Source organism: Panthera onca, chromosome B3, assembly GCF_046562875.1.
Source record: "Panthera onca isolate mPanOnc1 chromosome B3, mPanOnc1 haplotype 2, whole genome shotgun sequence".
NCBI classification, from domain to species: domain Eukaryota; kingdom Metazoa; phylum Chordata; class Mammalia; order Carnivora; family Felidae; genus Panthera; species Panthera onca.
Window position 1 is genome coordinate 143508420 of NC_138344.1, and position 11779 is coordinate 143520198.

Genomic DNA, 11779 nt, shown 5'->3' on the forward strand with positions numbered 1-11779 from the left:
GCAGCATTCAGCAACCTGAGAAGCGACACTGCGTGTGAATTCTGCACACAGGTCACTGAGACAAAGAGGCCAGACCCCAGAAACCGCATACCTGTGGTGGTTTTTAGGGACCTCCAGACCAGACTCGTAATCCGTGGGTGCCTCACCACCACCTGTGGTGGTTTTTAGGGACCTCTAGACCAGACTCGTAATCCGTGGGTGCCTCGGGGGAGGGGACTGACTCAAAGGGGCCCAAGGGAACTTTCTGGGGGATGAAAATGTGCTCTAACTCGACAAGACGCGGTTACCTGGGTATGTTCATCCGTCAAAACCGGCGGATCAGAACACGTCAGATCTGTGGGTTCACCAGAGTCCCCGCGGTCGGGTAGCTGGTGTGGAGGAGCCGAGCTGGCCTGGGTTCAGACCTTTGCCTCCTGGCTTAGCCACAGTCTCACCCTGGGACCTTGGGCAAATGTGTCTGTGTCTGAGTCCTGACGGCCTCCTGAGACAGAGCCGATAATCACTGCGTGCCACTGCTCCATTGCAGGCTTTGGATTGAGGCATCCCACACTTAGCCACACCTTGTCCCACGGCTGTAACCAGGCTGTGCTTTTGGCCACATAGACCATCAATCAAGTGTAATTTCTCTTGAGAGCCTCCTCCCATTTCCCTTCCTCTTAAAATTGGTTTAATCAATAAAGAGAAATGTAGAAAGAAAAATGAAGATTCTACGGGGCTTAGTTCATTATTAATTCTCATTCGGGTCCAGATTTCCTGATAAAGAGGGGCGCCCTCTCCCCAGATGCAGAATTTGCCGGTGCTGTGCACGGATGTGATGAAGCTAGCGACAGGGCCCACGCAGGGACTAACCCTGCGCTTATCGGCCCCGGGGCCCGGTGCCGGCGGCGGCATGCTGACTGCCCCGCCCGGTGCCAGAGAGCCTGCCGAGTGGCGCCTGGCCGGTGGCAGGGCGGCCAGAGGCCTCGGAAATGCCCCTGAGCTGTGGCGTTCTTAGACCACAGGGTCAGCCGCAAGAGCAGCCTCACCTCTTTCTTTGAAGGATAAATCAAAGTCCATAGATTTAAGTGAAGGATTCGTCATTTTACAAAAGCAATTAGCGTGTGGCCTTTTCCTTCATTTGCCTGCAGGACCTATAAAACTGACAAGCCTGGCGTGTGGAAATCAGCACATCTGGGCCTGTGATTCCAGGGGCGGAGTTTACTTCCGAGTAGGAACCCAGCCTCTCAATCCCAGTCTGATGCTTCCGGCCTGGATAATGATTGAGCCGCCTGTCCAGGTAAGCCAACCCTAACTGACACCAGGCTGCCCCTCCTAAAGGCGGGAGCTGCCGGATCGCTGTGCCGGGGAGGGGACCACCCCCGCCTGCGTGCGCGCCCCAGCAAGCGGGGGCAGAGGCACATGTCCGGGGAGCAAGGCGCGCCCCCAGCCCGCGCTCACCCGTCTCTCCCAGGCGCGGAATTTAGAGCCGAATGCATCGTTAGAGATGATCTGAGCCAACACTTAAGGTTTTTTTCTTCTCAGAATAAAAATATTTTGACTCTTTACAAAACGAACGTTGTGTTTTAACAAAATAAAATCAGGGGCGTCTGGCTGACTCAGTCCAGTGAGTATGCGACCCTTGATCTCGAGATCGTGAGTTCAAGCCCCAAGTTGGATGTAGAGATTACTAATAAATAAATAAATAAGAATAAAATCAAGCAGTACCCAGAAGTACGGCAAAGAAAATAAAAGCCACTTCAGATCTTGTCAGCACCTTGTGAGTACCCCTCCTGGCTTGTTGAGTTCTGTGTCCCGTCCCCACCCCCGCAGCATTTCAGCTTACCGTATGTTCCCAGTGTTTTTCTTTTCTACTTGACTCTTCCACCACTGATAACAGAAGCAGGGGTCTGATTTTAGTGCACTATTTAATTACCTTTAAAGATCTAACGGGCCTGGTTTAAACCTATACTAGGTTTAAAATGTATACTTAGGGGTCTGTGATTTCGTGACTTATCTGCTCCAACTCCTGCTAGGCCCTATTTTGTGAATTTGTTGGAAAAAACATGATGTTGCCATTTGCAGAGGCAGCAACGGGACAGTGGTTAGTCCTTAAACAGAAGAATGCTTAAATGGGGACAGGCAGGAAATCAGGTGTTTGGGTAAAGGCCCGCGTTCATGACTATCTATGTTTTGTGCATCATCAGCCCCCAGGGACAGAGTGATAGAAGTCGAGGGGCAAGTTGCAGGGCCATCTCTGAGGACCTCCAGTCCTCCCAGCAGACATGGGGCATGTGCTGGGAGGCCCTATGGTTGGACCAGAGGTCGTGTTGGAGTTCGAGGTCCTGGCCACAGAGGCCCCGTGTCCCCACTGGTAGATGTTCCTCCCTCGTGGAGTTAAGGGGAGGGTGCGTAGAATAATGTCCGATGGCACCTTGTGAATCAGAAAGCGCTGTGCAGACGTGAGGTGACATATGATGAACGAGGATGCGGGCTCACTTCTCTGCACGCAGTGGCGCAGCGGGAGCAGGTCACCCGGCAGAGGGGAGTTTGTCATCACTGGCCTTGCTGAGCGCTGCCTGTGCACAGTGATGAGCAGAGACAAGCCAGCGTGCGGCTCGCTTCGTTGGCGTTCTGAAGTTCTCTTTACGCGAGGCACCCTCTTGTTGCCTGAGCCCTTTGGTACGTCGCTGTTAGCACATTCCTTTTTTTTTTTCTAAGAGCTTTATATTATTTCTTTTAAGAGTTACAGTTCACCCTTTCATAGTGTAAAATTCGGGGGTTTTAGTATATTCAGGAAGTTGAGCAACACTTGCTACTACCCTGTTCCAGAACTTTCTCATCACCCCAAAAAGAAATCACATACCCATGAGTAGTAATGGTAGGGTGGGTAGGTAGCCCATATCCTCTTCTGGAACCCCCACCCCCTCAGCCACTAATCTCCCTTCTATTTTTATGCCTTGGCCTATTCTGGATCTGTCTGTTCATATAATGGAATCGTACAATAAGTGACCTTCTCTGCCATCTTTCACTTAGCGTCGTGCTTTCAAGTACCGTAGCACATTGTAGCATGTATCAGTGCTTCGTTCCCTTTTGTGACTAATATTTCGTCATGTGGATAGATGTGTAGTTTATCTGTTCGTCGGTTGGTGGACGCTCAGGGTGTTCCCACGTGTGGGCTGCCGTGAATAATACTTCATGTACGAGTGTTTGTGTGGACTTACGTTTTCCATTCGATAGAACGTGTAGATACCTTTAAAGGGAATTGCAGGGTCAGATGGTGAATGTACGTTTAAATGTTTAAGGAACTCGGGCACCTGGCTGGCTCAGTCGGTAGAGCATGTGTCTCTGGATCTCGGGATTGTGGGTTCGAGCCCCACATTGGGCGTAGAGATTACTTTTAAAAATAAAATTGAATTAACGGACGAGCTGATTTCCACAGTGACTGCGTCATTTTGCCTTCCACCAGTAATGTATTAGAGTTCTCGTTTGTCCACATCCTTGCCAAAAAGTTTTTCTTGCCCAATGTTTTTATTCTAGCTATCCTAGTAGGCGTAAAAATGGCATCTCGTGGTTTTGACTTGCATTTCCCTAAATGACTAATGATGTTGAAGATCTTTTCATGTACTTACTGGTCCTTTGTATATCTTCTTTGGAGAACTGTGTATTCACATTCTTTGCTCATTTTTCAACTGACCTATTTATCTTTAAATTCTTGAGTTATAAGAGTTCTGTAGGTATTCTGGGTTCTAGACCCTTATCAGATACATGATTTACATATGCTTTCGGTGAGTTATGTGCTAACTGTTGTCTGATCCAAGGTCTTGAAGATTTGCATCTGTATTTTCTTTTAGACATCTTACAGTTCTAGCCCTTACATTTAGATGTTTGATTTATTTTCAGTTAATTTTCATATAGGGTACAAGGTGGGTGTCCAAATTCATTCCTATTCACATGAATATCCAATTATACCAGCACCATTTGTTCTTTTTGATTCAATTATCATGAAGGGCTGTCAAAATCAATTCATCATAAATGGAAGGACTTTTTTACTTTAATTCTATTTCAGTGATCTGTATGTCCGTCATCAGGCCAGTACCACATTGTCCTGATTACTTAGCTTTGTTGTAAATTTTGAAATCAGGAAGTGATTTTTCTTTTTCAAGATTGTTTTGGGGATACCTGGGTGGCTCAGCAGTTAAGCATCCAACTCTTGATTTCAGCTCAGGTCATGATTTCACAGTTCGTGGGTTTGAGCCCCGCCTTGGGCTCTACACTGGCAGTGTGGAGCCTGCTTGGGTCTCTCTCTCTCCTTCTCTCTCTGCCCTCTCCCACTTTCTCTGTCTGTTTATCTCTCTCAAAATAAATAAATCATATAAACTTTTTAAAAAATATTGTTTTTTTCTACTCTGGTCCTTTGCACATCCATATGAATTTTAGGATCAGTTTGTCAATTTCTGCAAAAAAAAATGCTAACATCTTATAGGAATTGTGTTGAATCTGTAGATCACTTGGGGAAGCATTGCCATCTTCATAGTATTAAATCTTCCAATCCATGAACATGGGCTGTCTTTTTGTTTATTTAGATCTTCTTTAATTTCTTTCAGCAGTTTTGTGGTTTTCAGAGTATGTGTTTTTAACTACTTTTGTTAAATGTATTTCTAACTCATTTATTCTTTTTGAGACTACTATAAATGGAATTTTTTTAATGCTTATTTATTTTTGAGAGAGAAAGAGTGTGTGTGTGTGCAGGAGCGCATAAGCTGGGGAGGGGCAGAGAGAGAGACACACACAGAATCCGAAGCAGGCTCCAGGCTCTGAGCTGTCAGCACAGATCCTGATGTGGGGCTCAAACTCACAAATCACAAGATCATGACCTGAGCCGAAGTCAGATGCTTAACTGACTAAGCCACCCAGGCACCCCGGAATTGTTTTCTTAATTCCATTTTCAGTTTGTTCATTGCTAGTATAAGTTTCTGTATATTGATCTTGTATCTGGAAACCTTGCTAAACTTATTTTAGTTCTAATAACTTTTTTGTGGATTCCTTAGGATTTCTTATGTACAAAATCATGTCATCTACAAAGAGAGATAATTTTACTTCTTTTCCTATCTGGATGCCTTTTCTTTCCTTCTTTCTTTCTTTCTTTCTTTCTTTCTTTCTTTCTTTCTTTCTTAATGCTTATTTATTTTTGAGAGAGAGACAGAGCACAAGCAGGGCAGGGGCAGAGAGAGAGAGGGAGACACAGAATCCAAAGCAGGCTCCAGGCTGTGAGTTGTCAGCACAGAGCCTGACGTGGGGCTTGAATCCACAAACTGTGAGATCATGACGTGAGCCAAAGTTGGACGTTTAACCAACTGAGCTACCCAGGCGCCCCATATTTCTTTTCTTGCTTAATTACCCTGACTAGAACCTTCTGTACGATGTTGAGTAAAAGTGGCAGGAGTAGACACACTCGTTGTGTTCCTGATCATAGGGGGAAAGCATCTGGTCTTTCACTGTTAACTAATGATATTAACTGTGCATTTTTTACAGATGCCCTTTTCAGACTGAATAAGTTCCCTTTATTCCTAGTTTGTTGAATGTTTTTTTTTTTTTCCACGAAAGAATGTTGGTTATTGTCAAGTGCCTTTTCTGTATCTATTGAGATGATCATGTGTGTTTGCTCCTTTATTAATATGATGTTATATTGACTGACTTTTGTATGTTGAACCTTTTGTTTCTGGGATAAATCCCAGTTGGTCATGATATGTAATCTCTTGTATATGTTGCTGTATTTGGTCTGCTAGTATTTTGTCAGGGATTTTTGTGTCCTTATTCATGAGAGAGATTGGTCTTTGGTTTTCTTTTCTTGTCATGTGTTTGTCTGGTTTCGGTATCAGGGTAATGCTGGCCTCTTAGGATGAGTCGAGAAGTGTTTCTTCCTCTTCTATATTTTGGAAGAGTTCCTGAAGGGTTAGTGCTGATTATTCTTAAAGCATTCTTACAGCTCCTCATTGTAAGCTTGGGCTTTTCTTTGTGAGATGTGTTTTGATTACTAATTCAGTCTCTTTACTTGTTTTAAGTCTATTCAGGGTTTTCTGTTTCTTCTCGATTCAGTTTGAGTAGTTTCTGCCTTTCTAGAAATTTGTTCATTTCATCTACATTACCTATTTTATTGGTGCCCAGTTGTTGATAGCATTCCCGTATCATCATTTCTATTTCTCTAAGGTTGGTAGTTCTGTCTCCTCTTTCACTTCCGATTTTAGTAGTTTGAGTCTTCCCTCTTTTTTTGTTAGTATAGCTCAAAGTTTGTCAACTTTGTTGGTCTTTTCAAAAAACATCTTTTGGGGGCGCCTGGGTGGCTCAGCTGTTAAGTGTCTGACTTCCTTCAGCTCAGGTCATGATCTCACGGTTCATGAGTTTCAGTCCTACTTCAGGTGTGCCCCGCTTCTCTCCCTCTCTTTCTGCCCCTCACTCGATTGCACCCTGTCTCTTTCCCTCTTTCTCAAAAAAAAAAAAAAATCTTTCAGTTTTGTTGATTTTTCTCTATTGTTTTTCTGTTCTTTACTTCATCTGTTTTCACTCTAATCTTTGTTCTTCTACAGCTTGTTGTGCACAGTGTTTTGCTTGCTAGTAATATTCTTTTGAGATTTCCAAGCGTTATTTGTCACATTTATTGTGTGCCTGGAGAAGGCATAGGTTTGCAGAGTCCCAGCACGGAGCCACGCCAGGGTCAGCAAAGGGCTGCTGAGGGGCAGAGCGAGGTCTGTGGGACGTGTGGTGGTGGAGGACGGTGTTGAGCCGGTCGGAGCACACTTGTGCCTTGCCTCAGACTCTTCCCGTCAAGCCATAGGCCGGGATGTTAGAGAGCAGGGCCAGGCAGTGAGCTGCTGACAGTGGTAGGCTCCAGCCAGCCTTGCCCCCAGCTGGGCACCTGTCTGCAGCCATGGGCCACTCGGGTACCTGGCTGAGTTACATCAAAGACTGTGGGAACCTGCAAATTGTCCTTTCTTTCTCCGTCTAGATTCTAGAATAGCCTCTGGGAAGCAGAGCTCAAATTGGGGAGAGAAAGCTGTACTTGGAGTGCTCTATTGATGAAAGTGATCAACAGCTTTACCCAGGAAAATGGCCAAATGGAGGAAATTCACATGAAAGGGCCTCAAAGCTGTGCTCTGAATAAAGTAGTGATTGCTAAATGGGCTGCGAAACACTAACTATTCCAAGTCGTTCCGCTGAACGGAGCCACATTTTCTGACTCAGTTAGCTTTAAGTGCTGGAGAAGAGATTCGCTTTCTGTGGAATTGGAAGATACAAAATGCTTTTCAGATTGGTTCCTGTGGGAAAAAAAATCAGACTTTACATCTGCGCAGGCTTTTATTCAACACCCTTTCCAGCCCTGACTTGCCAGAGTCCTGTCTTTAGTGCAGGACGTACAAGTCAGGAGCAGTCCCCGCCCCTTGGCAGAGGACGCATGTACTCGGGACAGTTGAGTGACTGTGTGGCCCCCAACCCTAGCGAGTGACCAAGTCTCCACGGGGACCCAGGCCCGCCATGCTGTTACAGCCTGTAGGGACTGCTTCCCCCGGGCAGCTGGGACCGACCGACCACTCAGCTACAGAGATCGAGGTGACCACGAGCCCTGTTGCTGGGTGCTCACCTCGGGCCACCCGTCCTCACAACATCCCCGTGATCATTTGTGTGCCCGTGTGGGAAACCCCAGCTCAGGGAGGACCAGAAAGTTGCCGGAGGCCTCACGGCTCACCTGTGGCAGAGCTGGAATCCAGGTGTGTGTCACCCCAACTCGGTGTGGGGACCGAGCCTGGGCCCAGAACCGCGATCGCGGTGGTGTGCCTGAGGCTCTGTGACCTCACAGGCAGTGTTTCCAGACGAAGGCCCCCGCGTCCTGGAGCTGTAGAGGTCCCGAGGAGATGAGTGTGGCAGTAGGGAGGTGAGGCTTCACTAACAGGGTTTGGAAAGTCAGGACAACGGGGCACCTGGAGGGCTCAGTTGGTTAAGCCTCTGACTTGGGCTCAGGTCACGATCTCACAGTTCGTGGGTTCGAGCCCCGCGTCAGGCTCTGTGCTGACAGCTCAGAGCCTGGAGCCTGCTTCGGATTCCGTGTCTCCCTCCCTCTTGGCCCCTCCCCCACTCATGCACTCACTCTCTCTCTCAAAAATAAACAATAAAAATTTAAAAAAAAAAAAAAAAAGGAGGTTCCGGAAGATGGCGGCGTAGGAGGACGCGGGGCTCACAGCGCCGCGTCCTGCCGATCACTTAGATTCCACCTACACCTGCCTAAAGAACCCAGAAAACCGCCAGAGGATTAGCAGAAGGGAGTCTCCGGAGTCAAGCGCAGACTAGAGGCCCACGGAAGAGGGTAGGAAGGGCGGCGAGGCGGTGCGCGCTCCACGGACTGGCGGGAGGGAGCCGGGGCGGAGGGGCGGCTCGCCGGCCAAGCGGAGCCCCTGAGTCTGGCTGGCAAAAGCGGAGGGGCCGGACGGACTGTGTTCCGACAGCAAGCGCGACTTAGCGTCTGGGAGGTCATAAGTGAACAGCTCTGCTCGGAAAGCGGGAAGGCTGGAGGACAAAGGGAGGGAGAGCTGCCGAGCCCCCGGACGGCAGAGCTCAGCTTGGCGGGGAACAAAGGCGCCAGCGCCATCTCCCCCGCCCATCCCCCAGCCAAAATCCCAAAGGGAACCGGTTCCTGCCAGGGAACTTGCTCGCTCCGCGCAAACACCCAACTCTGTGCTTCTGCGGAGCCAAACCTCCGGCAGCGGATCTGACTCCCTCCCGCTGCCACAGGGCTCCTCCTGAAGTGGATCACCTAAGGAGAAGCGAGCTAAGCCTGCCCCTCCAGCCCCCGTGCACCTTGCCTACCCACCCCAGCTAATACGCCAGATCCCCAGCAACACAAGCCTGGCAGTGTGCAAGTAGCCCAGACGGGCCACGCCACCCCACAGGGAATCCCGCCCCTAGGAGAGGGGAAGAGAAGGCACACACCAGTCTGACTGTGGCCCCCAGCAGTGGGCTGGGGGCAGACATCGGGTCGGACTGCGGCCCCGCCCACTAACTCCAGTTATACACCACAGCACAGGGGAAGTGCACTGCAGGTCCTCACCACGCCAGGGACTCTCCAAAATGACCAAACGGAAGAATTCCCCTCAGAAGAATCTCCAGGAAATAACAACAGCTAATGAACTGATCAAAAAGGATTTAAATAATATAACAGAAAGTGAATTTAGAATAATAGTCATAAAATTAATCGCTGGGCTTGAAAACAGTATACAGGACAGCAGAGAATCTCTTGCCACAAAGATCGAGGGACTAAGGAACAGTCACGAGGAGCTGAAAAACGCTTTAAACGAAATGCAAAACAAAATGGAAACCACGATGGCTCGGCTTGAAGAGGCAGAGGAGAGAATAGGTGAACTAGAAGATAAAGTTATGGAGAAAGAGGAAGCTGAAAGAAAGAGAGAAAAAAATCCAGGAGTATGAGGGGAAAATTAGAGAACTAAGTGATACACTAAAAAAAAAAAAAAAGGACAATTTGGTTGAATCCCAGTATTGGAGTATAAATGGAGTTTACGTGTTTCGATCATAGTCAGCCTCTTCCTACTGTATTTTTTTTTCTTCAGTTCGTTCCTCCACTTGACCTTCTTGGTCTGCATGTAGGATGTGTTTGCAGTGGAAACGGTGGGGGGGGAACAGGTAGTAGCTGCTAAAGGACACAACGAAGTGAAGCAACGGAAATCCTCTGAGATCAGCGGCACTTAGGCCGTTTGCTTCCCACTTTCGTCTCTGGTAAAAGCCTCCCTGCTGTAGTAGTTTTGGGGTGAAGTTTAACAAAGTACTCAAAACAAATGACTCAGTGTTCAGACTTACTAACATATGGAAGGATTTGGAGAAAATATTTATAGTTGTTTTTAGGATCTTTTTTTTTTTAGCATTTTTGCTTTAGTTGGAGAATGTTCTGTCCAAGGTAGAGGGAGCACTAAAGCAAGCTCAGTGGGTGATGTGACATTTCGCGGTACTGTGGGCACCGACGGCCCTGGTAAAGGAAGGGGAGCATCCTGCTGTCCCCACCCTAGTTTGGCCCCACCTCTTCTTTCAGGCCAGTCTTCTTTACTGCATCACTCGCTCCCCTCCACCCCCAGGTCGCCTCTGCCTCCTGAGCAGACTCCGCCCTTTCCTGACCATGGGGTCCCCAGCCTCACGTGGAGGCTTAGGCCCGCCCAGCCCACCCTTCCTGTGTGGACCGCTCATCGGTTTGCAGGGGTCATTTACTCCGCCAGGAAAAGAGAGAGACTTGGGAAACCAAGACTGATAGGTCTGGCCAATGGCCAAAGTAACTTTTAAAACTTTTATTTTAAATTCAGCTGCTTCGGGTATTTTTGTCTGTATGAACAACAAAAACATAAAATAAGTATACAAGCATGATACCAGATAATACTCCTAAGAATTCTCTGCCCACAAGCTGCCAGTGGGGATGTGTAACTGCATGTAACCTTAAGCGTCGAGAACTTACGCATCGACAAGTTCACACCTGACAATAGGAAGACTTTCATTAGAGAAGGGTTAGCATTAGGGGCGCCTGGGTGGCTCAGTCGGTTGAGCGTCTGGCTCTTGATTTCGCCTCATGCCGTGATCTCATGGTTTGTGGGTTTAAGCCCCACATCGGGCTCTGTGCTGACGGTGCAGATCCCGCCTTGGGTCCTCTGTCCCACTTGCTCTATGCCCCTCCCCAGCTTGCACACGCACACGCATGTGCTCTCTCTCTCAAAATAAATAAACAGACTTAAAAAAAGAAGAAATGTCAGTTCAGGACAGCAGAGTGGAGAGCAGTTAGAGGAGTTTTCGTTGTCCTGACCCCTGACTGAAGGCACGGCTAAGTAGCCCCGATGACACTCTCACCCCTTTCACCATCTGGTGACACCCACCGACCTGGCACAGGTCACTCAGCCGGGGACGGATGGTGGGAGAAGGGGGGCATCCACACCCCAAAGCCAAGCTCTGTGGGTACAGCTGAGCGCCCGCTCCCAAGAGTTTTGGGGTGTTCTGATCGATGGCCGATGTCTCCTGAAATAAAATTGTTAGGAGGCCTTGGGGATAATGAAACCAGGTCCCTGTCATCTCATTTGGGAGGCGGGGGATTTGGCCCCGTCTGGTGCTAACACAAGACCATTCAGCAAGTTAGCCCCACCCCCAGCTGGGGCCTCCGCAGCACGGCCTGTCCCCCCGCCGCCCCCATGGCAGTGAGAGCGGTCATGCTCTGGGCTCTGGGACAAGGGCACAGAGCTCCACACGCCAGGCCAGCACGCGGAGCCCCTGTGTTTGATAAGGAGAAGAAAAGCCATTGCCAGTTACATGTTTCGTGTCCAGGAGGTCTCTGCTCTGTGAGATTTGCTGTGACGGAGCGGAGCTGAACTGCGATGTGTCTATTCAGGGAAATCCGCCACAAGTCTTCCACGTCACTTCACAGAAGAGCTTTTATTCCCACCGAGAAATGCTCATATCCTAGCACGTTGCTGAGTAAAATGTCAGTTACAGACATGTTCAGTGGTTCTGTTGAAGTTGAAACAACGATGATGCGTACACTGAAAACTGCAAAGACACAGCGGGAGGATAATGGTGACGTCTGGGTGTAGCGCGCTGTCATGACTGAGTTTTTCCTTCCCTTTGCTGAAAATCTGGCGATGAACGTGTACTACTTCTGGAGTGAGTACTTCACAACTCCGAATAGTCTGAATAAGGCTCAGTCTTGGGAAACAATCAAAAATGTTCCCAAAGCTACCAGTTGTTAACATCGTCTCTGGCGGTCAGC

General features: G+C 48.4%; 1 protein-coding gene and 1 non-coding gene across 6 annotated transcripts in view; both read left to right on the forward strand.

Moving 5' to 3' along the window:
• Nucleotides 1-11779, forward strand: part of TECPR2 (tectonin beta-propeller repeat containing 2) — a 107952-nt gene that overhangs the window by 69909 nt on the left and 26264 nt on the right. For all 5 annotated transcript variants that reach the window (XM_060620772.3, XM_060620769.3, XM_081795999.1 and 2 more), the window contains one exon: nucleotides 1128-1276. In XM_060620772.3, the coding sequence (XP_060476755.3) occupies nucleotides 1128-1276 (149 nt within the window). The remainder of the gene's footprint in view (nucleotides 1-1127; nucleotides 1277-11779) is intronic.
• Nucleotides 3292-3364, forward strand: TRNAQ-CUG (transfer RNA glutamine (anticodon CUG)). Its single transcript has one exon. It is a non-coding gene; the product is annotated as a tRNA-Gln (tRNA).